Below are 27,354 nucleotides of genomic sequence, written 5' to 3'. Positions count from 1 at the left end.
TCACGACAGGATTTGGAGAAGGGCTCAGACACATTTACATCTACTCATCATTTAATGCATAAAAATCATACCTCCTTATTTCATTTGGATCTAATGGACCCACTTCATAAAAGCCGGGGAGTTTTTAAAAAATGCTGAGTTTCTTTGAACCAGGTGTCATCCTTCTTCAACTGTTGCTGATGTATAAATCTATGCAGATGGCATGAGGTGCTGTTAAACAAATTAGATTGTTCAGTATTCTTCAAATGTCTCTGTTGCCAAAGATCAATATGGGCTCTGTTCCGCAGAGTGTTCATTTGTTAGATGCTCCTAATGCTGAGGTGCAATACATCGCCGTAGCCTTCAAATCCACTGTGCATTTTTCTTCCAGAGCCTTTGAAGATGCTTAACCTAGTTTTTCTTAATGTGCTGGCAGCGGAGCCTTTAGTATCCGGTCAGAAATCTGTATGCAGAACATAATACCATTTCCCTGAACAGATCCCACTCTGAACAATGCAGAGCTACTGAAGAACATCCAACAATACACCAACATAAAGCCATAATATGTGCTGCAGATATGCGTTTGTACAGCTTCATACTGTAGCGTACGGCTGATTTTTAAATTTTTAAATTGGACAATTATAAGTGGGTGGAAATGCCATGTTTTCAGTACATCAGTGTCAAGATGTAACTTGTTTAAGGAGGTCGTCCTATTGGTTATTCCTATAGTTTCAACCAAAGGAACTGTGACGTGATAATGGATTACTCTTCAGGCATCTTGCTCCCTGTGTGCTCTTGCTGCACATCAGTCTCTCCTCTCTGATTAAATCCTACGGGCATAAATCAGAGAACTATTTCCACCATTCTGAATAAAAGGGTGTCTGTCATCTTATCAATCGTAATATTCTTTCATCAGAAAACAGTGTTCCACAGCCTGTAAAAATAAAAAAAAGAAAATCACACCGGTTGATGACAGTCATCGGCATCGTGCATCAGCCCAACCCTAGTCTGTCTGTCATCATCTAAAATGGATGAAATGAGAGAATATTTTTACAGCATTCATTTTCATCAAGGTTTTCTTAGTCATAGAAACTATGTGACAAAAATATCTGTAAGCCAAGTGCATGTAGCATTGAATTCTGGAATTTAGACCCATGTTTCGTGGGAAGATGTTCAGCATATTGCTGCTCTTTCCAACCTTACACAAAATTATCATTTTACAGACATTACAAACAAAGTCCCACTTTTGGCTGTTTCCTTCTCTGCGCCATGACTGCTTGCTGCAAATTTCCAGCAGCACAGATATCAGTTTGACATCATTGTTATGCAAAGTGCAACTGTCAGAAAAAAAACAAGCATCAATGAAAAGAACTGATAAGCTCATACGATTCCAATGGATCAAACAATTTGAAACCACTTCTCGTTCCCCATCTCTGTTCATATAACCTTGTCCCGTGTGAACAAATGTTACAGAATTTGCACGAGAGAATCAAAATTCCCATTTTCCCTCCAGCTGCTTCTCCTGCTGTTCTTGGAGTCCTCGCTCTCGTTTCATTTGCCGTTATAATGAATACATCAGACTGTACTGATGTTGACTTTGAGCCTCTCGTCAGTAAGCAACCAGCAGCCATATATTGCCCTCTACTAAATGATAAAGTCCTCACTAAAAAGGAGGCACAGCAATCCAGTCAGCATGGGCTTGGGGCTGCTGGGATTCGATGAAAGGTTTTCATGGATTGGCTGGGATTCAGAGGCCATCTTTTTTTTTTTTTACTGTTATCGCTTGGGATTTACTTTTTTTTTTTGTTTGCAGTTACATCCAAATAGTGGAGAGGGAGCACTGCTCTATTTCTGTCTCATGCTGAAGCAAGAGCAGCCCCTGGAAATGACTAACAGACTGATTAGACTGGTACGGCCAGCGGCTGCGCCAGCTACACTCTGAGCATGCTCCACTCCCTGATGGCTGCAGTTATTTAGCTATGGTGACACCACGCATGACCAAACAACTGTAAGAAAATGTGTTTGGTGTCTACATTGCAAAGCAGTTTTGTAAACAATAATTGGTTAATTATATTAGTGATATTAGTAATTATGTGTCCACTCATACTAACATTTTCTTGAAATAATAATAAAGGATTTGTTTTTTTTTAACCAAGCTTTGAAAAGGTTCAGAATTTATTTTAATTTTAAGTAAAACAGCCGTGGCAGAATTAAGTCATATAACTGCAGGCTGTCTGGAGGGTGGGGGCAGATGATCAGCACATGAAAAGATTTTTCTGTTTCTGTCAAATCCTCTAACCAAAATGACTTTGCTACACACACATTTTGCTGAAAGTACAGCACACTCTGAACAGGGCGCACCAGACGCTACATGACATTTAACAGGTTCTTATTAAACTTTGTCAAAGGATTTATGATCCCGATTACAACAGTGGTTTCTAAGCTGTTGTGTGCTTTGCAAGCAATGAAAGACAAAATGAAGAATCTCAAACTCAACTAAATCTCACTCCAGCATTTTAATTTTCTCAATATAGGCTTGATGATGCTTTACAGGTAAAAAGGTTTATATGTTTTATCCTACAGTTAATCAGAATCGTTTTTATTGCCAAGTAGGTTTTCACACACAAGGAATTTGCTCTGCTGTATTGGTGCATAAAGCAAACAAAGTACATATAAATGAAGGCAGTCAAAAAAACAGCATGAATGAAAAATGTGAAGAATAGAAAAAGTCATATATTTAAAAGACAAATACAGTACAATATGAGGTGAAAATTAGGTGGTATTTAAATGAGGGAAGGAGCTGTGCAAACAGGAATGTGCAATTTTACAGAATTAATATTTGCAATGTGCAAGTTGTAAGTAGGAAGACATTACAAAGTCGGACCTCTCTGAAATGTTTATGCCTTTGTGTAAGTTTAGTTTAATTTTTATTAATATAAAATATTGATTACTGCTGAGTACTGGAGTGTTATCACCAGGCAATGCGGCATTAACCTAGCCTGGGTATACCCAGACTGCCTTGCGTGTTCGATTTCATTTCGAACCTCCAGGCAGTCTGGAAACCAGGGAGGTTTCTTAGCCCTGTTTTAGGGATCCAATCACAGAGCGGGGAGGGACGGCAAAACGATGACGCGTACTACCCGGCAGACGGAAGCTTGTAGTTTTCTTACGGATCCAACATGGCTGCAGCAGACGCGAAACTCTCTTTAGCTGTAGATGGTGTTTTAGCAGCAACACTCTCTCACAGACACACACACAACAAACATCCATTTCTGTAGCTCTACATACGTCATCTGGTATAACTGATCTGATTGGCTAAGAGCTACCTACAGACGCTTTTGATAGACATTCTAAGCGCCCAATAAATGGCTCCGGAGGATCGTAAACCACGCCTCCTCTACGGAGAAATGAACGGCTGGTTAGCCAGGCTAGCATTAACCGCTGTTTAGCCACAAAACAGGCTTGCACACATAAAACTATAAACAGTATTAGCTACCAGCCTGTTAGAACCGGTAACTAACAAAAATGTGCCTACTTTATTACACCCAGCAGACAAATAGCACAATTGACATAAATGTATAGCCGCGCTTGTGGCAATCTGACGAATTCAGGCCTCTTTTAGTCTCTGGCAACAGCTGGATCTAGTAACGTTAACCTCATTTGAAACACTCTGCAGTTGACAGCGTTTTCTGTGCAAACCTTTGGGGCAAATAATCAATAACATTGTTATCCAGCAGGGTATTGTATCTTTGAGTGGATATTTGTGTGGGCACCCTTTATCGACTCGGATTTACTGGATGTTGCCAATGTTGCTGCACCGCTCGCTTCGCTTTTCTTCTTCTTCGCCGGTGTTACGGATAAACAAGCGACCATGTTATCTGGAGACTTTCAGCGTCTGACATTGCCGTAGTTACGACAGCTGTTGGAAGCAGCGTTTACCCATTTTACGTTTAAAATAAACCAAATAGCTTATCTACATGACACATCGTCAGTCATCAGAATTTTAAGTTTGACTTTGTAACAAACAAAGAGGGAGTCAACTGCTGCCGTTTGACATGGATAACTACGGAAGAGTATTAGGGCCACACAAGAAAAAATATTTGAATTCTGACTTTATTCTCAGAATTATGAGTTTAAAGTCAGAATTCTGACTTTTTTTCCTCAGAATTCAGACTTTATTCTCAGAATTTTGACTTTAAAGTCAAAATTCAGAACTCAAATAGTTTTTTTTCTTGTGTGGCCCTAATCCTCTTCCGTAGATAACAGGTAAATATATTAATATAACATTTTCATTTACTCCCAAGATTTGCGGTGGGAGCACTACGTAAGTGACCGAATAACATGACGTAGCAACTAGTTTACCAACTAGCGAGGTGGTTGCTAGCATTAACTTTGCCAGCTGTTGTTTGGCGGATACGGGCAGTTTAGTCTCAAACATCCTGTAGGTAAAACCAAAATAGCTAAATGAAGCAAGAAAGCTTCGCAGAAATGTGTTTGGTTAGACTGTAAACTACTGAGAGGTTTAAATTATTGATATTTATTCACACCAGTGGACTTTCAATAACTAAAATTATTCCCTAATCTCAAACGGCTGATTAAATTAGTGACGCCTGGGAGGGAGAGTGAGGCACATCAGAATGAGACTTTTTCCCCACTGAGCTATAAATTATGGCCTGTTGGCGCCCCTAGACTGTCAGACCATACTCAAATCAGCTTTTCCTCTCACAGGCTTTGAAGGAGACCTCCTTTTCCTCTTTAATTTGTCTTGTCAGCAACTGTTAGTTGGGGAAATGAGGCCTGGGCTCTTCCTGGTTCAGCCTGTAGCTGATATAATTGCGTAATGGAGCCTCTTTGCTGCACACAGGATTGGGAGAGGATAAAAGCATTTGCCATGCCTGCCCAGCCTCCTCTAAGCTGAAAAAGCAGTGGTGCTGAAACGCAGGGTAAAGCTTGACTGCACATGTGTGGTTTGAAATCTGGACAATGTTTATTATAAGGGGGAAAAAAAAGTGTGCCCTTGATAGAGATGTCCTTGCTCTACTCAACTAACAAAACACCCCCCAACTTTTTTCAAGTTTAATTTGGAAATGAAGCTGATGTGAGTGAATAAAAACAGTAAAGCTGTGGGCTGTAAAACCAAAAACAATGTGCTGTAGAGCTGAAGGGCTCTGTAGAGAGGGGTGATAATTTCCCCCTATGAGCGACCACTTTCACATTACACATTTAATACAAAATAACTTAGTCACTCAGCTTTAAACCAGATCTAAAGAGCAAATAAACCAAATCTCTGCACCAGACTGAATGTATGTTTCACTGAGTTGAATAAGATGTAAGAAGTTGAGAGAATTATTCACCATGTCCACTCATTAGCAAATCTTAATTAGCATGCCTCTCATGTCTCAATTCTCACACAAGAGGAGCTTTCTTTCACGCTGCTTACTTTTTTAACACACACACATACAGACACATAATCACACAGATCAAGACTAAATATAGACCAGCTGCTTGAACTCCTCCAGTTCCCATCCAACTCCAATCTAGCTCTGTCCGCCCAGCCTTTGTTCTCAAGAAACCGCTCCTGGCTGTCCACTGCTAATGTCCCAGCATCCACCTGGGAATCTGTCATCAGCTGTGCTGTTAACTACCCGCCTGCTTCTGCTCTATCACCTTTAACCTGCTGTCAGCTTGGCTAACACGGAGGCAGTGTCACCTTTATTTAGCTGCAGTGCTGCTGTCAGCTCCAGTAACATAGAGGGAAACTTACCTTTTAGCCAGTCCTATTTTATATGGGATTGCCTGTCCACCTACATCGAGCCTGTGGGCCATTGAGAAAAGTGACCTTTTGGTGGTTGTAGGCCTGATAAGATTGGGGTGCTGTGGGGCTCAGCAGGGGGTGACAGGTAGTTCACACAGCTCTACTTCCTCTCACAGCCACAATTGTCTTAGTTTTTTTTTTTTTACTGTTGCAAAGAGAGAAATGGGAATAATAGAAGGAACTGGCCCTACCCCCCTTCACATTACATGCTTCAGAGTCAGTCCTCTCATGTTAGCCATTTTGCAGATGAGCTGCAGTCTGCACATAGTCACAGTGACCAATATTATCTGCAGCAGCATTATTGAGTTTTGCTGAGGTTTTGCAGTGTAGAGAATTTGCCTGGACGTATGGATTTAGTTCTGTTGTGTTTTTTGGTGAGAGGGGGAGGCACATGGACGAGACAGTAAAATTGCAGTGTCAGATACAGACAAGCCAAGCTGCAGGATTTCCAGGCATGGCAGTGACAGTTCTTTTGGGATTGCGCGAGTCAGATGTCGCTCGCACCGCAGTCCAATAGTGCCCAGAGCTCTGGAGTGTTTTGACAGGCAGCACAGATCGCCAGCAGCAGGGGGAAAGGAGACGTTCAGGCACAGCTCGGGCAGGAATGCAATCAGCATCAGTCACAGTTATGGTTGTGGGTGAATCTGGTTTTCTGCTATTGGACATGACAATGGAAAAAACCCTCCTGCGTCTAAGACTACCACAGGATACCCACTACTGTTTAAGTGTCACTGTGTGGCAGAGCAGTACTGAGTACTACTGTGCTGCAAGTGCAGACATTCTGCTGCAGCTGGTGGCAAAGTCTGATTATGTGCTCTACTAAACAGGAACTCTGGGTTATGTAGCAGGGTGGCTGTTTAGTGGCCAGCACTGGTAACACACAAGACTTGATGGTTCACACTGACTGTCCTCCATTTAAGATGCCATCTGGCTGACATCATTTCATAATGTGCCTATCAGTGAACAGAATCAATCACAGACATAAGCAATGCAGGGGAAATTATATCAGCGGAATATCGAGATTTAGGACAGTAAAGGAAATCGCTATCTGCTGCTTGCATGACCAAGATTCCCCCGATTCCAATAAGCTGTGTTTTTACCACTCTGATCTGTGTGACTTTTTCTCATCCATGTTTACTGTGTTACTTGATCTCAGTTCGAACTGCACCTCCATGCTCGTTCTCTCTTAAAAAGGATTGCTGGAAGGAGCAGAGAATCAATATGATAAAGCCTGAAAGACAAGGCCTGTTAATGTAATAGGAGTGGGTGAAATACCATAAGGCAAAGAGAGGTCAGCCCTGGCATGCATCCCAGCAGCAGGAGACTAGAGGAGTTTAGGGCACTGTATCACAAGGAGAGAAGGTGCTCAGTTGGAGAGATGATACAGCCTTTTAGAGATGAATCGCCCACATGATGCTTTATTCAACAAACATTTTTGGCAAGCTTGTCTTAACATGATATCTTAGGGTTGTTTCCAGGACAAAGTGTGTCATCATTAGGGCTGCCCTGATTAGCTCAGTTGTGATTTTTTATAAAAAATAAAAAAATCTGAGTCATCTAAGTTTCTTTAGTCAACTAGTCTTTTTTCAATTCCAAGAAATTGAATTGAAACCTTTTCACCACAGAGCCCATATAAAGTTGTACGATTTCAAGTGGTGCTTTTGAATAATTCTTTGTGGAGAAAATATGTCAATTAATTCAACTAATCAATTAGCTTTTAGTCTAATTAAAATGTCAATACAAAACTGAAAAACAAGGAATTGAGCTTTACATTTTAATGCTCAATGTGGTACATTCAAAAGAAAAATATGTCAGTCATATCACACTTGATTGCATTGGAACTCACACTGGTCTGCACATTGCTGTGTCTGCATTCTTAAAGCTAGCAAGTCATAAATTCTCAGCATAAAAAACTCATAAATAATATAAAGTTGGTGGCTTTCAGGAGTAAAATTGTCAAATGAATTGATGTTTTTGCAGCCTGTCTTCTTGCGATAAATTGCAAGTTTCTATTCAAATATGCTCCTCTGACAAGCTGACACATTTTTACTCCAAATATTTACTTTGTCATTCGCCCACTATGAGAAGGAAAAATTAAAATGTGGCTGCCATTAAAACTATTGCATCGTATTTTCCAGCAGTGTGTAAAACTCAAGGCTTTTGCAATAAAACCTGGGTGAGACAAGGTAGATTTTTATTTTTCACTAAAAACTTGCACAATACCACCGTGCAGAAAGGTTTGTGACTCCCCGGGTATAACTGTGCTGCGGGTACTATGTCTCAGTTAGGCACCTGTCCTTGTAGAGGAAATGGTGGTGTCTGATGAGTCACAACATCACATTCAACAAGAATGAGCTGTTTTAGCTGAGAGAATAACTTAAGAAGTGAGGCATACAGAGGCAGAGAGCAGGAGAGAGACATCAACCCTCTCTTCTATTTCCTTGTGTCAGCTAATATAAAACTCTCATTCATTATTGATGTGAAGGAGCCATGAATTTCTCTGCTTTTCATTACTCCAGGGCAAAAACTAGGCTAACAGATGTCAGGCATCTTTGCCTAGAGCTGACACTGCCCAGTGCAGGCAATTTTCAAACATTTTAAAGAAATTACATTACTACTGGTTTTGTCTTAATGTGCCAAAACAGTTTGAAATGGCTCATTGAAGTCAAAGCTCTTCCTTATGCTAGACTGTATTTCATTGTCTTTAGTTTTTTTCTGCCCCTCTCTTTGTCCGGCCATTTGAGAGAGTTGATTTTTTTTATTCTGCTGATTGAAATCCACAAGAAAAGCAACACTTGACTATTTCAAAAAGACCTCTCCACACACACTGGTCCATTCACAGTCTCTATGGTGATGGCAGCATGTTTCCTATGAGCAATTGCTGGATTTCTGTTTGATTTTGATCTATTCATGCCACACCATGCTGCTATGATTGCAGCCTGTAAGGGAAAACTGGAGCTCTAATTGACCATATGCCCTGCTATATAGTGCTAAACGATTTGGTGGAAATATCAAATTGTGACATATTCTTACATATTGTGATATGATGCACATTATTTTGGGGGAATAGTCATTTTTTATCATTATTCTAAATTTAATTAATCATCATTTTAAAATGTCATGGTCTGATTTTTTTTTTTTTTTTTTTGCAAGGATCTGTACCAAACAATGATTTTCCCAAGTCAATAAAACTTGTAGGCCTCCTGGCATCTCTGCAATACTAACTTTAGAATGGTATTTTTCATTCATTCATTACCTTTAACCCTTTGATGCACAACATATGGACAACCCTTCTAATGCACAACATTGGTCAAAAATGACTCATTCATTCAAATTTGATTCAAAATTAAATGACCTAATACTATAATAATAGTAATTTGTTTCAAATAGTTTCTTTCCACACTCATATATTTAACATATTTATCATTTTGTCACACATACAATTTACCTGTAAGGTATTCACAGCGCTTCACTTTTTCCACATTTTTTTTTATGTTTCAGCCTTATTCCAAAATGGATTAAATACATTTTTCCTTAAAATTATACACACAATACCCCATAATGACATTTTTGATCCATGCTGTGTATAAGAAGAGTAGTGATACAAAAAGGGTTTTTATTCAAAAAGTAAGAAATGAAAACAAAAAATTTGGATGTATGATGATCAAAAACAAGTTAATTGAGGAAAACCTGGAATACTGAATGATGGAATTAATTTATTGTAAAGATATAGAAAATGAAAAATTCAGTCGGGTCACTTTAGACCCATGTTGTGCATCAAAGGGTTAACTGCTTATCCGCACTCGGGTCGGGGGGGCTGGAGCCGATCCCAGCTGACATTAGAGAGAGGCGGGTACACCCTGGACAGGTCTCCAGACTATCACAGGGCTGACACATAGAGACAGATAATCACCCTCTCATTCACACCTACGGGCAATTTAGAGTAACCAGTTAAAAGTGCATGTTTTTGGACTGTGGGAGGACCCGGTGAGAGCGCTAACGTCATCAATAATATCTGTAAATGGCATTGTGGGTCTTATTAAAAGATTGCTTGGATTTCTTGTCTCTCATGGTAAGATAAATGACTATGGAATTGGAGGTGACCTTTGACCCTGACCTCTGGCTGTGTTAAAGTATTGCAGGGCTCTTAAAGTGACCTCATCAACCTCCTCTCTTTTTTTTATCAATAGTTGGACAACCTAGATGAGCAGGCTGCACAGATCAGAAGAGAGCTGGATGGACGTCTTCAGATGGCAGACCAGATTGCCAGGGTGAGTCAGACTCTGGACTTCATCTGCTTTCTTATTTAGTTAAAATGTCACTACTATGGTGTAACTTGTGTAAAAATCACAGTGGGAATTTCCACCTACAGGTGAAAAGACTACCATTTCAGACAATATATAATTATTTTTGTTTTTATTGTATTCATGCATATTTTATTTTGTGCGGGCAGTACATTTTACATCTTATTTTATTTCTTTTTATCCCATTTTTAATTTATTTTATCTTATTGCATCTTACTGATCTATTGTTTACTACATCTCTTTGTATTGTGTTATGTATTTATTGTTTGTGCAGCACTTTGGAAACCTTGTGTTTGCTAAAATTGTGCTTTATAAATAAAGGGGAATATATAATTACAAAATGTAACTTTTATTTTATATTTATATTTAATTAGAAATAGAGACACCTACACCAGCATTTAAGAAACTTCCAACATTTACCTCATTGTTAATCATCATCAATATTGTTCTAGTTGGCTGAACCTTTTCTGTTTTGTCAATAGGGCGGTAAGTTCCCCAAATTTGTGTCTAAAGAGATGGAGGCGATGTTCATTGAGGAGCTCAAGTCCTCAGTGAATCAGCTGATGGCCAATCTGGAGAGCATGCCCGTGTCCAAGGGAGGGGAGTTCAAACTCCAGAAGATGAAACGGGGACACAACACCTCCATCATCGACATGGGCCAGGAGGACGAGAACACGCTGTCCAAGTCTGATGTGGTTCTGTCCTTCACTTTGGAGGTACTGTGCATAATGAATCCAGATATGCATGAAAACTCACAGAATCTCAATCTTTTTCACATATTTCTCAGGATTTGATTTTATAGCCTGGCGCAGCGAACGTTTTATCTAATCTCAATGACTCTGCCTAAACCGCATATCATAAATAAGAGCCGTTGTCGACTACTCGTCTGCTCGAGACTAAGTATAGAAACAGACAAGAGACTTGTTCAGGGGCTTCAACAGACGCCATGTGGAGAACACACTGACAGCCGCGCTCACCGCACACACACACAAAAATCCTTTTACCTGCTCCTTAATGGGGAAAGTGACTCATCTTGTTATCAGCTTGTCTCAGATGAACTATCACCACAGAACAGGGAGCAATCACACCTCATCCCTTATGATACAGTGCTATTCCGGTATCAGGACGTACGTAATGTGCAAAGAATGTGACAGTGTGTCGTTGGTTGTTTTTTTTTTTTGTTCCTTCGCACAGGATTGTGCACACGTTTATGGAATTTAAATGCGAGAATTATTTGCACAATAGCGGTAATCAGCTATTTGTGTGAGGTGGTAATTCCATAGTGTTTTGGTGAAGCCTAATTTTTTAAGTCTGTTTACTTTCTAAGTGGCTGGCTGCAGCAGGTGCCAGAAATCCCTCAGTAACAATCTGGGAAACCTTCAGATGTAATACAGTCATTTCGCATTTTCTATCCCTGTGGATAACAACATGGAAATATTAGTATAAATGTATTTTTGTAGTCTTTTTAACAAAGATTTTAGAGAATAATAAGTAATGCTAAATGCAATAGGTTCATTTTATGAATACTAGTTATTTTGAATATTTATCTCATGTCATTCTTTCAATGGTCTTAAGATAGGCCATCAAACAGAGGGTGGTGAATATATTCAGACAGTATGAAAAAAATAAAATGCTTTTTGAACATTTAACCCTGTCAACATGTCCTAGTTGAAAATGCAACTTTAAAGTTGAAAATGAGCATCATACGTCCCCTTTCAGTAAAGAGGCCAACCTATAGTGCTGGTCTAATAAACGATAAATAAACAGCAACAGTCAAATAAAACATATTGGCACCATGAAGACATCAGTCGATCTGGTGGACACTTTTATTCATAGTGGATGCATTATCCTGACAGCACATATTTCTGCCTTTGGTTGTCCCACTAGGAATTTACAGCTACAATATAATAGTTACCCCTGGCACTGTTAGTACTATATTGTATTCACTGAGCGATTAAAGACTACATATAAGATTATGCCCACAAGCAGTTTCTGTGAAAGAGATTTGTATTTCACAGGAAGGACGGCTGTAATTTTTATGGGCTCTTCTAGTCGAAAATCTGCTAAAATATACATTTCAGTAATACAAGAGCACCGGCTATAAGTGTATATAGTGATTGCTGCCAGGATAGTATTCCTAAAATATCTATCTAACTTGAAGGATTTACCGCCTTCACAAACGCGGCTGACTTCTCGCTCTCTGTCTACCTGTTTCTGCGATGAATCACTCTTGTCTACAACCTTCATGAGGTGTCTCTGCTTCCTAGGTGGTGATCATGGAAGTGCAAGGGCTGAAGTCTCTGGCTCCCAACAGGATTGTCTACTGCACCATGGAGGTGGAGGGAGGCGAGAAACTCCAGACCGACCAAGCAGAAGCGTCCAAGCCAACGTAAGAGCCTGAGCTCGCATGTGCATACTTTCATTTGTTTTTTCAAAAGTATCAAAGTAAAATGCATTAGTTGTCTTAATATTTATTGGTGATCGCTGCTGTTTCGCATGAATAACACAGTATTATTATTATTTTTTTAAACTCTTTATTTATAGATCGTTTTCATTTTTCAGTACAGGAAAGTAAAACAAAAGACAAATACAAAACACTGAACAATTGCCCATATTCAAGGTCCGGGGGTGATCAGTAAAATCCAGAAGACAGTAGTATAATACCCAATACACGCATATAGTCTCACTCATTAGCCAAATAGGCTTGCCATTTCTGCCATCGTTTTTCCCCTAAATCTTTTTGAAGTCTGACTGAGTAAGTCATTTGCTCTAATACATGTAATTGATTTACAATATCAACGAAGGAATCTATAGTGGGGGCATTTTTCTGGAGCCAACATTTTGTGATTTTGTGATTTTGTGATACTGTGATATGTGATTTTGCCTTTTTACTTGCAGCCAGCAAGACCTTAAGTAGGTGCATATCAGCTTTGCTCAGCCCATCTGGCAAATTCCCAAGATAAAGAGTTGTAAATAATATATTCATATTAAAACATAAAACTTTTGAACACACAGTATTATTGAATGGCACTGGAAAAGAACATTTAAAAAACACACCAAATGTATCTATAAATCAGTAATAGGCCTTAACAGCAAACCCCCTAAACCTGCAGGAGAGCAAAAACCTTTCCTGTCTCTGTTTTAGTAAAGCTGCTTTAGTCATTCATGACTCACAGCTGAACCCCAAGACCTATTTGACTGGGTGATTTCTGACTCAGCCGACCAAGTTGTGAATATCGTTGTGTAATCCCGCAGTATGTCAAGTATGAAATGAAATGGCATAGTTTGTAAATCTCTTCCTTTGAGAGTCTCGGCAGTTTGCCTGTATCCTTAAATACTTTGTTACCTCACTTCTTGTTATTCCAGACCAGATTCACAACAACAATGGTGTCCTGGTGAAGGAAAATATATATTCTGCTAAATATATCTTCCTTTGTTTTGCTCTAATTAACCAGTACCGCTCAGCATAAGAAATGGGAGAAAAGGTCCATGAAACATTCATGCAAATATGAGCTATTTTAAGGCCCACATGTCTTCCTCTGATCTCCCTAATTCAAGAGCCATTTTATGAAGAGAGTATGAGAGAGATGGAGGGACATGAATGAGAGAGGGGATTAGAGGAGAAGGGTTATGTGTATGATGGTGGGCGGGTACGTACACACTGTAAAACACACAGAAGCACACATGAAATACATGAAATGCACATGCTACTGCGTGTTACGCTTGAGTTAGGTAACTGCATGCTTACACTGACATTTAGCTTACTATTGTGATTATATTTTGATAAATTAATTAAGTGGTTTGTATTGTTAGTGTTGCAACAATAATTATTTTCTGTTACTGTCTTGCAACGCTGCTTTTTATATTTCATTCGACCCACTTGAGCAAGCACACAGTTTTATATATTTTAAGAGCTGTAGGAGCACAGCACTGTCACATCCATTTATAGACTTTAGATTGATCCACAAGGTCACCTTCATGCCAGCACAATGCTCCCCTCTGAAATCAACACAGCTCACCACCTCCTCCTCACCGTCAGCGAGCTGCTTCTCTTCTCTGCTCATGTTGGAATTGCAGCGTCTTTGTGGACATTAAGTCGCAATTAATTATGAATGTTAGAAATGGCTACAAGAAAAACAGCTTTCCCAAGGCTGGAAATTGACACCATGTCTTCCATACCTCGCTTCAGAGAGAGAATCCAGGCATTTATGTTATGTTGCTATGACTGCACGAGGCGGCCCCAGATGGTGGCGAGATGTAACGAAAGCCCATATATGTTGTGTAACATGATTACAGTAAACTGCGTTTTATTGTTTCTTTTAATCCTTTTGTGATTGTGGAAGCGAAGCGTGTGAAGAGATTTAGTCATTATTTGTGGGTTGCTCTTAGAGGATATGTCCTTTAGGATAGGACATTTTTCCATCTTAACCCAAAAGAACCCAGAACCATTAAAGTAAATTTATGGGTTCTATACCACAGACCAAGTGAACCACATAGAACACATTTATGATGTTTTTTTTTTTTTTTTTTTTTTGATATGACATATTTGTTAGATTGGGCATTTATGGAAGTTATGTTTATGATATTTCTTGTTTTAAAATAAATAAACTAGACACCTTTTCTGCTCACAGAAACACAAATTTGCCTTTTTCTTTGCATCTCCACAACATATATCAAAATTGTGACAGGATAGGATAGGATTATTTTTTAAGGGGTTTAATGAGTTAAAGCGAAGCATAAAGCTTAATATGGGATATTCTAGAAGATTGAAAGTGTTTGTTACCCGCGTGTCACTGTGGGTTCTTATGGGTTAAAACAATTTTCACATGCTCATGTGCACAGTGAAAGCAGTATTGGTTGCTTTAGAGAGCAGACTTGAAACACTTCAACATATTCTCTAAAGTCCCCCTGCAGACACATTTTACAGTATAAAACAATACTCTATGATTTTTTTTTGCATTTTCTTTTACATTTGCTTGATTTTTTACAATTGCATTTTAATTTAGTTTCAGTCATCAGACTTTTCATTAGTCGGCTATGTATTCTAAACTCAGTTTCTTCTCCTTCCTTCTTCTTTCTGTAATATTGAATGAACTATGTATTTGTTTAGAGTGGGAGGCTCTTTAAGAAGCCAGCATCTTGTAATTGCCTTCTTGCTTGCTACCATGAGAATTTTTGGTAAATATTTGCCTTTGATATCCAGTTCCTTGGATATGTTTTCTAAGTAAAAGGAGAGACTAGTGAACTCAATATTAAATCCTAATATACTCTTAGGGGTGGCTTGAACATCAGTTCATAAAAGGCTGTTTGATTAGACACAACCAAAAGATTTGAGTGTGATCTGCCATTAAGGGCTTACATAGCAAATCCTTTACCTCTAAACTACAGTGTTTGGGTCAAATTTTGAACCTTTTTCTTTCTGTGTAGTTCGTTTTTCCCACATTAGACTGGAGACTCCTGAATGCCTCTCAGTAAGAAAATGAGCTTGAATGTGTTCCATGTAGTGTTGTATGTGAAACTAAACTACAAACCTTCCTTTCTCATTGCCTTTTTAATTTGTTGTTGTATGTTTTGACATTTGACTATAAATGAGTACATTTTATTTTCTCTCCTGATTCAACTCTTCGTTGAAAAGACGCTCTACGAAGAAATTGTTTTGCTTTTGCATGTGACAAGTGGTTAAATAAATACAATACAGTTGACAGCAGAAGTTAATTTTAGCCATTTAGTCTGCGTGGCATCTCTCTGCCGCTCTCCGTTACCGACCCACAAAATAATGTTGGCTGATAAGACGGGTGATTTGTTATATAAAAATCTTGCCAAGTGAATCTTTAAAGATGTCTGGTATATAAATAGCAGGAATGCATTTAGAACAAGTGACAGCGAGACGGAGGAATAAAGTGTTTGTGAGTGTTTGTTTTTGTGGTTATATCCTGACTTTGACATACTGTAGATCTGTGTGACTCTGCAGTATTTCTTCTTTAACAAAACACTTCCAGTCAGTCACTCATCATCTCTCGTCTGTGATAAAAAGATATACTGTGGGGTGTGTGTGTGTGTGTGTGTGTGTGCGTGTGCGTGACTATAAAGAAAGGCTCCCCTCTGTCTTAAACTGCAATCCCTGTGGTCCAAAAACAGTCAGCTGCTATTTCAAGGCTGTGTTAAAGTGAAGATGTAAAGGATCTTGAGACAGAGATTTTATGTCTTTTTATGTATTTTTCAGTTGAAAATTGTTGAGAAGGAGGTGAAGTCTCTCTATAACTGACAAGTAAAAGCGATTCAGTGATAGCTGGTGATGAAGTCATGGTGTGGGATCACGGTGCTTGCATGCTGTCATGGAAAGCTAACCTCTGGAGTGTCTTTTGTTGTGTCTTTCAGCTGGGGCACCCAAGGGGACTTCACCACCACACACCCTCTGCCTGCTGTCAAGGTGAAACTGTTTACAGAGAGCACAGGGGTGCTGGCACTGGAGGACAAAGAACTGGGCAGGGTAACACTTCTATTTGTTTTATCCTCGCCAACACACAAAGCTCTGATTTCAACACAGCCACGAGAGTAGAGAATAAAGGCTCACATGTCATATAAATGAATACCAACTTTGACGTACTTGGGCGTATACAATTGATTGATTGATTGATTGATTGTCTTTATTTCGAACATGCAAGCAAGTATAAAAAAACAACACAGAAAAAACAAGTTTAAATATTAATAGATGAATAAATAAAAAACAAAACAAAAAAGCAAAATACATATATATGTACATATATACATATATATATATATGAATAATCAATATAGTCACATACAAATATTATAAACAATTATATATATATATATATATATATATATATATACTATAAACAATTTATATTACATTGTGAATACCTATACATGTATATTGTAAATTACTATATAAATATAAATATTATAAACATAAATACAATTACCATGTGTATTACAAAACTACAGTCTACATATGTCCATGCTACAGAGGCTTTTCTAAATTTCTGTACTTTGTAAAGATGATGTCTTTATATTTGTTTTTAAACTGTCTTATGTTTTGGCTTTTCTGTACTTCCACACTTAACTTATTCCACAATAAACATACACAAGTGATCAGTTTCACAAGCATTTTTTGTTTTTAAAATAGTCAGTTTGGGTTCAGTTTAAGTTGTTTTTAACTGTGTGACATTCTGATTTGAATAAGACTCCAGTGTACCATTACTTGAATGTGATTCAGACATAACCTTTTGATTTTTCTGCAAGTTAAACATGAGGTTGTCAAAACAAGAACATCTCCTGCACATACAGAAATGCAGCTCCTGTCCTAATTTCAACTTTTATTTGAGGAGTACTAGAAGAGGGGAGCAGCACATTTTGTGTGTGCTTCTGCTTCCAGCAAACACTCATTTTGATACTTTCTGCGTTTTAATTATGCGGGTGATTTATGCCGCAGTACTTCTCTCATAAGATAGAAGTAGGCGGACAAAAACCCATTTTTAATATCAAATTTCCGATCTTTTATACATTATTTAATTCTTTAGCTCCTCTGACTCAAATGTAAAGAGAGCAGAAACATTTATCAGATCTCCACCGTGCACTTTCCGAAGTTTAAATGCGTTAGGTGTCTGCGATAAGCAGTTCAGGATGGTGGTGTTGCTGGTTTTTGTTAGGGCAGTAACGCCTCAGACGTCCCTGTAGTGGCAGTGACCTTGGCTGTGACAAGGCTCTTTGATCTCCCACTGCAGCAGCGTTGGCAGGAAGGCAGGCTTCCTCAAAGCTCTTTAACTCGGCAAAGAGAGATTAGGCCTCCTCTTCGGGGAGGCAGAGCAAAGCGCTGTTCTGTTTCTCTACCCTGACTCACTTTATTCTTTCACTTTCAAAAAATATGAAACACAAACACATATAATCACGAGTCACTGCAAAAGCACTGATTGGTGTTGCTGAATGTTGCACAGGATGAGATCAAAAGATTTACCTCCTGGATATAAAACGCTCATAATTAATGTTTTTACTTTTTACTGGGTTTTTTTGGGTGCAGGTTGTTCTCCACCCAACTCCTAACAGCCCGAAGCAGTCAGAGCTCCATAAGATGACCGTAACCAAGGCGTGCCCCGACCAAGATCTACGGATCAAACTGGCCATACGTATGGACAAACCACAGAACATGAAACACTGCGGGTAAGACACTCGCTGCCAAGTAAGTCTTGTAGTGACGCTCCTATGTGCCTTTCATTTTCCATGTTTTTCTTATAAAACTCCAGCCCTCTCAGCTCCTTGGCCTCATTTCCAGTCACGTTCCATGGAAAAATACTGTGAAGTGCACTACTCCCCCTGGTGGATGCCAATGTGTAGTTTCCTTTTTTGTATTAAATGGTGTCAAAGAACCTCAAAATATTGACAACAGCATTATCCACTTACACCCCCCTCATTTGGAGATTTCTGCAAGAATTGCATTAGGTTAGCGATTACTGATGTTCTTATGTACTTATGTAAAGCCATTTGATTAACCTATAGGTCACAGCAGGTCGTTTTATATAATGAGGTTCAAAAGTGGTCTCACTAAAGTGAAATGGCTACTATGGGGACTAACCTCATCACACATTAATATAAATGGGCTCATTGAATCCACAATTTATGCAGTTACAGACTGTTTAGACTGGGGTACCCATAGAACTCAGATGTCTTGAGGTCAGAGGTCAAGGAAGCCCTGATAAAATGGCCATGCCAGTTTTTTCCTGACCAAAATTTAGCCTAAAAAACACTCAGCAAGAGTTGACGGCATGGTAGGGTAGAACCAATGGCTTCCTTTGGTCTTCTAGTTTTATATGATAGCATTATCTTCACTGGCCCTGCTACAGCCTCTGAAAGACAGTATGTTGGCTGGACCTGCCGTTGGGCCTTTAGATTGTTATGTGGTCAATCATTTTTTATTCATGCAACCATTATACTCTGTCTGATTCCCTTGGTTTTACTTGTCTCATTTCTGTTGCAAACCGCATTTTTGTAGCAGACATAATGAACTGTTTCTGTGCACCTGGTATATGCGCCAATCAGCTTTTTTTTGTTATGACATGTGGACTGGGTTTTGTCTCCATGTGTGTGGACTATGTTTTGACAGGTATCTGTGGGCTTTTGGGAAGAATGTTTGGAAGCGCTGGAAGAAGCGTTTCTTTGTCCTCGTGCAAGTGAGTATCATAAAAATCTACAGTGTTCAGTGGTGAGGTTGTTTCCGTTGATTGTGATTTATTTCGGCCATTAGTAAGTTTTAAAGATTGCTTTTAACCTACTGAGTCACAAAACCAAGTGCGTAAAGATAATATTTGCATCTACTGACTGTATTGTTATTGTTTATGTAGTAAAAAGATGACATTTGAAACTCTTTTTGTCACTAAAATAACTATTAACCCATTGAAGCCTGGAAAGCGGATACATCGTTTTGTAGTATTTGTATAAGCTCTCAAATACTTTTTGAATTTCATTTCTATGTGCTACAGAGGCTGAAAAATCTATTATTTAGTAGAAGCATTGACACTTCTGTTGAATTTCCAGAAAAACTTCAGGTGTTAGGGGCTTATTTTAAAATCGCCCAGAGGTTTTACAGGCGTTTTAGGCCTCAATGGGTTAAGGTAAAGTTTATTACTCAAGAACAGCACTAACTCAGCTTTTCTGTAGTTGAATGAATTGTTTATCCTTTGTGTTTTAGGTGAGTCAGTATACATTCGCCATGTGCAGCTACAGAGAGAAAAAGTCAGAACCGCAAGAGCTTCTTCAGCTGGACGGGTATACTGTGGACTACAGTGACCCCCAGCCAGGTGAGAAAACACCCCTATGCATGGTGTAACAACACGTTCATGCACACCAAGGTTATAATAGTTTTGGATTTTTCATTAGTTTTAGTTTTAATTTCGTTGTGAATTTTTGTTTTCAAATTCAGTTAGTTTTAGTTAGTTTTTAGAGTGAGTTTTCTAGTTTTAGTTTAGTTTTTATTTTTTGAAAATGCTTAGTTTTAGTTTTTTTGTAATGGGCTATGTGTTGGTGCCAGATTCAAAGAGTTCATAATAAATGTTTCATTTGTTTCCTTTGGTTTATCCATCTTAGCCCCAATAAGGTTATTAACTCTTACAGTTCCAGGTGTTTTGAATTTTGGTGTAGACATCCCAGTCTCAGTAAACATATTCACCATGTGTTGCATGTTCCAATAGAAACACTGAATTATGAATGAAAAAAGTTGACAAAAACAAAAACTAAGGACATTTTCACTATAATTTTAGTTAGTTTTAGTTAGTTTTGTAACCACACAATACAGTTTCAGTTAGTTACGATTTTTTAAAAACTCTAGTTTTTATTTTTATTTCAGTTAACGAAAATGGTTTTTCAATTCTAGTTTTCGTTATTTCGTTAGTTTTCGTTAACTATAATAACCTTGATGCACACACACTAACTAATTTTTTTTTTTAACATCCTGTTGTCCCAGGCTTGGATGGTGGCAGGGCTTTCTTCAATGCAGTGAAGGAAGGCGACACTGTTATCTTTGCCAGTGACGATGAGCAGGACCGCATCCTGTGGGTCCAGGCCATGTATCGTGCCACTGGCCAGTCCCACAAGCCTGTCCCACCCACTCAGGTCCAGAAACTCAACTCCAAAGGGGGTGCCTCAGCCCAAATGGATGCTCCGATTTCTCAGTTCTGTAAGTTGCCCGAAACACAACACGGCCACTTAAGCAGAAAGCAGTTTTCATCCACAATGCAGTGAAAGCTCTAACCCATAAATGTCTCACGCCATGCGCTCCACACTGCAGTCACAAAACGTGCTGGTAGAACTAACACACAAGCACGCACACACATGCCTTGGTCTCTCACAGATCCCTCCAGCATCTGATGGACTTCCACTCATTGTCACCACTCCCACAGTGTTTAAAGGTGCAATTCCATGCTATTCCATCAGTCTGTTCACAAGGAACAACCAACCAGAAAAAGACTCAGTACAGCAGCACGATACGCCGTGAAAACTGTGTATAAAAGCTAAATAGGTCACCACACATAAGATTTGAACATTCAAGCCTGCTGGGGTTGAATTCCGACTGACAGTGCCAGGGTGTGCTGCTCTTGTCCTAACCATAGGCCTGTTTTAATCCAGTCGTAGCTCTAGAGGGCAGCTGTGAAGGCAGTCGTGGTTCTGAGTTTCTCAGATGGTCACTGAATGACGGCCAAGACAGACAACATGTCTAAAGTTTTAACCAATCTGTCACTGTACTTGCACCTCTAAGCAGCCCACAGGTCAGGTAGCAAAGTGAAGGTAAGACTGTCTACAGTAGTGTGGCATCTGTACCAACTTCTGTTGTAACCGTCTCTTGTGTCCCCCCTCATTAAAGAAGGGAAAATATATTTATACTTTTTGTAAGTATCACCACAAAGTCTGCAAGCAACATTTTTACTCCACACAATCTGTATCTCCTCGAGTTGTTTTTAAAACTCTGCAGTTAGTTATTTTCTTATTTTAAAGAAATTAGTGTATCTTTACCAGAAACAACACTAACAAAGCCCTTTCAGACCCACTGAACTTAATGTCACATACTTTTTTTTACAAAAAATCCACAATAATAGATCCTGCTATTCAGAAAGAAAACATGACTTTTTGTGTGCATCTTTTGACTTCATTGTTTAAGAATATTTTCTTTTCTAACTCTAATTAACAAGATTTTTTTTTCCTGGTTTAATTGTAGACAAAATAATTGGCATTATTTACTAATACGAAAACATGGACGCCAAGGATACTACTACTAATATTAACAATAGTAATATCAATATAATAATTTTAAAAAGCGCCAAGTTTATTTCACTCTCTGTTAACCATATCATTGGAGTAAACCTACAAAGACATGAATTGGATCAGTTACTCAGAATCCTATCACATAAATTCTATGTTGTTTCTCCATTGGTTTCTTTGTCCAGTATGTGATCGTTCTTGTGGTTAGTTGACTCCTCTGATGCCAGCTGTTGCCATTCAAAGCCTCCTCACAGTGGCACAGACCTCCTACCCCCTCCCTGAAACATTGTGGCACACCACGCGTACATGTTTCACCCCCTGGTGGTCTTGAATGGCACTGGGACCATAACATACACAGCCCTCCTGACTCTGCTGCAGTGAACTGATTGTTAACAAGAGTCCTATGAAGGTTCTGAGCGATCTGCACAAATTTGAAATAGTTTTTTTCTTCCTCTAAACAGTTTCACGATAGATAGTGGATTAGTGCACGTAACATACAGTACATACGGGTTTTATTAAATGTGGATAGGCTTATTGTGTTAGACTTTATGCATCATAGACTGTACAGAAAATAGAACAAGTTAACCCTCTAAGGTACGCGTTATGATACCAGTAAGGAAAAAATGTGTGAGTGTTCTTTCTTCTTAAAATAGACAAAGTAAACATAATTTGAAGAAATTTTATAATTTGTGTTTTTTTTGTGGAAGTTTTTGGGGTTTGTTGCCCGTAGGCAACATACCATAATGGTGCACAATAATTGAAAAAGTGTTTGTGTTTTTTAACATAACTTATACATAATTTGAACACTATATATTTAATAAACATGTGTTAAAGAGTCAGTCGCTTCAACAGGGTACAATACAAAACATTTTAAATTTAAAAACAAGTTTCCATTATTTAATTAATTTTTAAATTTTTTTTAAAAGGGCCAGCAAATTACAATGTGAGCGAAAAATGGCAAAGCTTTTTCCTTTGGAAAAGTCTGCAAAATAGGGTTTCAATATGGCCTCCTGGAGATCATGTGACAAGTCAATGCATTGCTATTGGTTCCCTATACTCTTCCCTCTTTTTTAAAGTATCGCATCACTCAAAAACATACATTGTAGAAATGTGACAGGCCAAAAATTGGTATGTTGCCTGAGGGCAACACTGTACCATAGAGGGTTAATATTATATATATGCCTTAGATTCTAGAAGGATCATAGACAGCTTAAAGGGGTACTCCATTTATTTAATGTGACACTTAATATGTGAAGCATAATATGAGGGGACTTTAGATGTATGTTAATATTAAAAAAATATTTTAAATATATTCTAAAAAAAAAGAATGCTCCACATAAAAGAGGGTGAAATATCCTGACTAGTCTGGATCCAAACCAAAAAACACTGCACATTCCTCATCATACAAGTCAACGGCATCTTTTTGTAAGTTATGTTGATTTTAGCAGTGTTGGAAGAAATATTTACTCTTTACAGTAAAAGTACTCATACCACACTGTGAAATGACTTCACTACAAGTAAAAGTCCTGCATTCAAAACTTACTAGGTCAAAATACAAATACAAAAGTATCAGCATCAGAATGAAATAAATATCAAAAGTAAAATTACTCGTTATGCAAAATGGACTGTTTTATATATTCCAAAATATATTATTAGATTATTATTAGTGATGCATTATTGTAAGCAGCATTTTTATTTCTCTCAAGATAGGGCTAATTTTAACTACTCAATATACTGTTATGTTATGTATGAGGTGTAGTAAAAAAAATGTCTTATCACTTTAAATGTATCATGTTTTTCATGTTAAATCTCGACCTGAACCTCGAACTAAAGCTGTCAGCTAAATGTAGTGGAGTAAAAAGTCCAATATTTGCCTCCATATGCAGTGGAGTAGAAGTATAAAGTTACATAAAATGGAAAATTTATGTGGAAACACACAACAGTCAAATTTTACTCTGAGATGATAGAAAAATAGGAAAAAACAACATATGAAATGATAAAAAACAAAAAAAACTTGAGACCATCTTGCGATAGGCTCACACCAGCTGCAATTCAGGCCAGGGGCATAAAGCGTGGTAGTTCCAGCTATAGTAGGTGCCTCCAGGACCACATTTTGCCATGATGACACACACACACACACACACACACACACACTAGCCCAAAAAACAATACAAGCCACAGCTGTCGTAGCTGATAAAGACAGTAGCATAAAATCCACTTTAGGATACGAGGACATTGATCTGGATTTAGATCCCAGCAGGGTCAGTGAGTTTGCAGAGAAACAATAGTTGAGTGCGACAGTATTTGTGACTGGGGTTTTGGGTGAAGATTGACCAAAATACACAGTCCAGACGGAATTAAAATCACTGACTAATGCAGGTAAAATCATCCCACCTCCCTGAGAGATATTATACTGGTTCTACTAAACATGATGAGTATACAGATCTTTGTCTAAAAAAACAAGTGGAGTGCTCCTTTAAAGCATGTTTAAAGTTACTGCAGACAGATTATCTCACTGTTACAAACACCAATAACGTAACGACTCGGTCAAGCTTTCCAGGACCTTCATAGTCTCTTTCCTTTAAAAAGAAAAGAAAGACACCGGCATCTTTTACACATAAAACTGACTTGGGGTTTACTTCATCTTAGTGGTGTATGTGTTTGCCAATGTCCCTTTTAAAAGTAAGCCTTCTGTTTGATCTGCAGTTATACAGAGTGACAGTACTTAACGTGTGGCTCTCGACTCCTTAAGTACTTGTCCAGAATCCAGAATAAATAAACTGCAGTGGAGTGATGAGGAATCGTAAATTCTCTCTTCCTCCCTCTGTCTCTGTCTCTCTCTCAGTCTCTCTGTCTCCCTCTTTCTCTCTCTAATATGCCTCAACATCTGTTGTCAAGTTCACATATCCTCACATGTACTCACACACCACCGCCCACAAACTCTCATGTTGGTATAGGTTGTTGTTTTTGAGTTGTGTTTTCTTCTTCATGCTTTGCCTGTACCCTTCTTGAGTAATGCAGCTGCTAGGTCAGGGTCTCTCGTGATTGCTCTCCTCCAGCCTTGTTGCTAGTCTTTATGTTATTCTGGTTTGTCCCTTCTTACCCTGCTGTCTTCTAGCTGGACTCAAGGGTAAGTGCTTCCCTGTAGCCGGCACAGCTCAGATAATCCCCGCCGATTATCTGACAAATGCAACGTTCTTTCTCTCTTCTTTCCCTCTTCTCCTTTTTCACGTCTCGCCTCATGTCTTAGATATTAGTTGATAACTTTTTTTGTTTTTGACGACCTCAACTTGAGGATCAAAGTATAAGCATCCATTCGTGCCAGTATAGGATGCATGAATTTTGTTCTAAGAACTTATTATTTGACTCAGTAATGGTTAAAGTTGATATTATAGTTGTAACTGCATAATTGCCTTCTCTCTTTATCCATATTGGTGACTGGATCCCTCAGAGTAAAGCAGAATGATGATTTAAAATGTGACGAGTGGAAGTACAAAATTCTTAAATTCTGAGAAAGTTTATTATTCATAATATACATTTCAAGAGCTCAAAACAAGTCGGTGATTCAGTTATTGCAGTTAGATGAAAACTAGGAAATATCAGATGTTTATATAGATTTATTCAAAGATGATAGAGAAGTGTAGATGAGTGTGAATGATCATATCAACATTTGATGCATGAGTGAAATTTATTTATTTTGACACGTAAGTGTTAATGATGCTTTACTTCAGAGGGCTCAAATGCTTTTAGTTCTTTTTCTTTGAACTTTTCCCGACGAGAGTTGGCAAATATGTATGCGGAGTATTCTGAATGCCAAAGACAAGGAGTAGCTAATGCCGCCCCTTCTTACGAGAAAATACTCCGGACCCCTCCCCCCTCCCCCTTCCTCCCTCCTACAGTAGATGGGCCTGTAGATAGAAGCTAGACCGGTGTTACACCTCCAGAAAGGAGAGATCTCATTTTGATTTCTTTTGATTGCCCTTTGTTTGCCTGAATAGGAGAACACCTGTGTCATGTGTCCATACTTTTGTATAAATACAGGAGTTTTCATTCATCTCCCCCCCATCTCCCAGAGAATGATACAGTTTTGCCTCTGTCGGCTTCATGCTATTTACCCATGTACTTGCACCAAATTGTATTGCTACCCTATTAGAGTTCTCCGGTAGTGGTATGCCTGTTAGTGTGCTCTGTAGAGATCATGAATACACTGCAACATATTCAAGTATTGTCAACTTGCAAATGCGTAGAGAAAAAAAAAAGGAATGCCAACAAAAAAAAAAAGATAAAAATGCAAATTTGAAAATGGGTCTGCAGATGTGCATGACATTTAAAAGCTCAATGAAAAGTCACACTGTTCTCCAGCATGTGATAATTTATATTTGTATGCAAAAGCACTCACCTATTCACTTTGGGAATTTGGTAATTTTTATTTATGGTTGAAGTCATTATGATTATTGTAAATTATGATATTGTTACTGTAGTATTGAGTGTATTCTGGACTTAATCTTCATTTCCTCATTTTATCCAACCAAAGGAGATATACTGTAGCCCACTCACTGTCTGTCATAGCCCAACCCCAGGCACCTTCTGTTCACTCTTTGGATGTAACTCACTTTCTTAACACTGATTCACAACATCACTCTCTTTGGTCTTGAGTGAATCTTCCTCTTGTGGTCATTACTTTCGTCCAGCACTTGTCCGTCCAGCACACTGTCTTATTGTCCCATTACAAGGTTGTCTTACCCACCAAATCCACTTTCATCCAGCACTGTCTCCTCATCCAGCACTGGGTTCACCTCTACGCCATTTACTGTCTCCTTTTCGGTGTTTCTATAGCCCTCACGTGTTAACTGTCCTACTCTTTTACATTATGACTTACTTCACCTGTCTTGTCCCTCTTTCTTGAACAATCTCTTATTTCCATCGTCTACATTTTACTTGTTGTCTCACAGGTTTTCCTTCTCAGATTGGAGTAAAAATAAAACAAGCTAATTACCCTGAAGTGTAATTCTCTGTAGGTTCATTTTTTTTTTTTTTTTAAGCAAATTTCAGTGAATGTTTAGCATCCGTACTACACCCTTTCCCTTCACTGCCCTGGAGGTTGACAGATGTCAGTTCTGCTCTATACGTTGCCCCGGCTCTGCCCAGCTAAGATCAGGCCTCCACTTCCCACCCACACTCCCAAATCATTATCACTCATGTCAGTGTCTCATGGACATGACACCCGTCACTCACACCGAGGACACGACTGCATCTCTTATCTATTTTAAATCATCCTCGTCCCCATCATTTTGTCTCTGACAGATGTATTATTTACAGAGCACAAGAAAATATGGTCAGTTTAGTGAGTGGATGTTGTCATTTGTGGTTTAAACAACAAAAAAAAAAATATTCCACCATGTTTTCATCACCCATATTTACTGAGATTCATCATATTTTCATTTTTTTTTTCTCCAACAATTTGATGTTACTAATCTTCTTTCTTCA

General features: G+C 38.6%; 1 protein-coding gene across 9 annotated transcripts in view; it reads left to right on the top strand.

The window, feature by feature from the left end:
- Window positions 1-27,354, top strand: part of cadpsb (Ca2+-dependent activator protein for secretion b) — an 84,455-nt gene that overhangs the window by 26,166 nt on the left and 30,935 nt on the right. For all 9 annotated transcript variants that reach the window (XM_059329286.1, XM_059329285.1, XM_059329287.1 and 6 more), the window contains exons 4-11: window positions 9,985-10,065; window positions 10,581-10,814; window positions 12,366-12,487; window positions 16,477-16,588; window positions 18,140-18,279; window positions 19,220-19,286; window positions 19,805-19,913; window positions 20,576-20,788. In XM_059329286.1, the coding sequence (XP_059185269.1) occupies window positions 9,985-10,065; window positions 10,581-10,814; window positions 12,366-12,487; window positions 16,477-16,588; window positions 18,140-18,279; window positions 19,220-19,286; window positions 19,805-19,913; window positions 20,576-20,788 (1,078 nt within the window). The remainder of the gene's footprint in view (window positions 1-9,984; window positions 10,066-10,580; window positions 10,815-12,365; window positions 12,488-16,476; window positions 16,589-18,139; window positions 18,280-19,219; window positions 19,287-19,804; window positions 19,914-20,575; window positions 20,789-27,354) is intronic.

This window comes from Centropristis striata, chromosome 3 (genome assembly GCF_030273125.1).
Source record: "Centropristis striata isolate RG_2023a ecotype Rhode Island chromosome 3, C.striata_1.0, whole genome shotgun sequence".
Lineage (NCBI taxonomy): Eukaryota > Metazoa > Chordata > Actinopteri > Perciformes > Serranidae > Centropristis > Centropristis striata.
The sequence above is the reverse complement of the archived record's forward strand: the minus strand, read 5'-3'. Positions and strand labels throughout refer to the sequence as shown.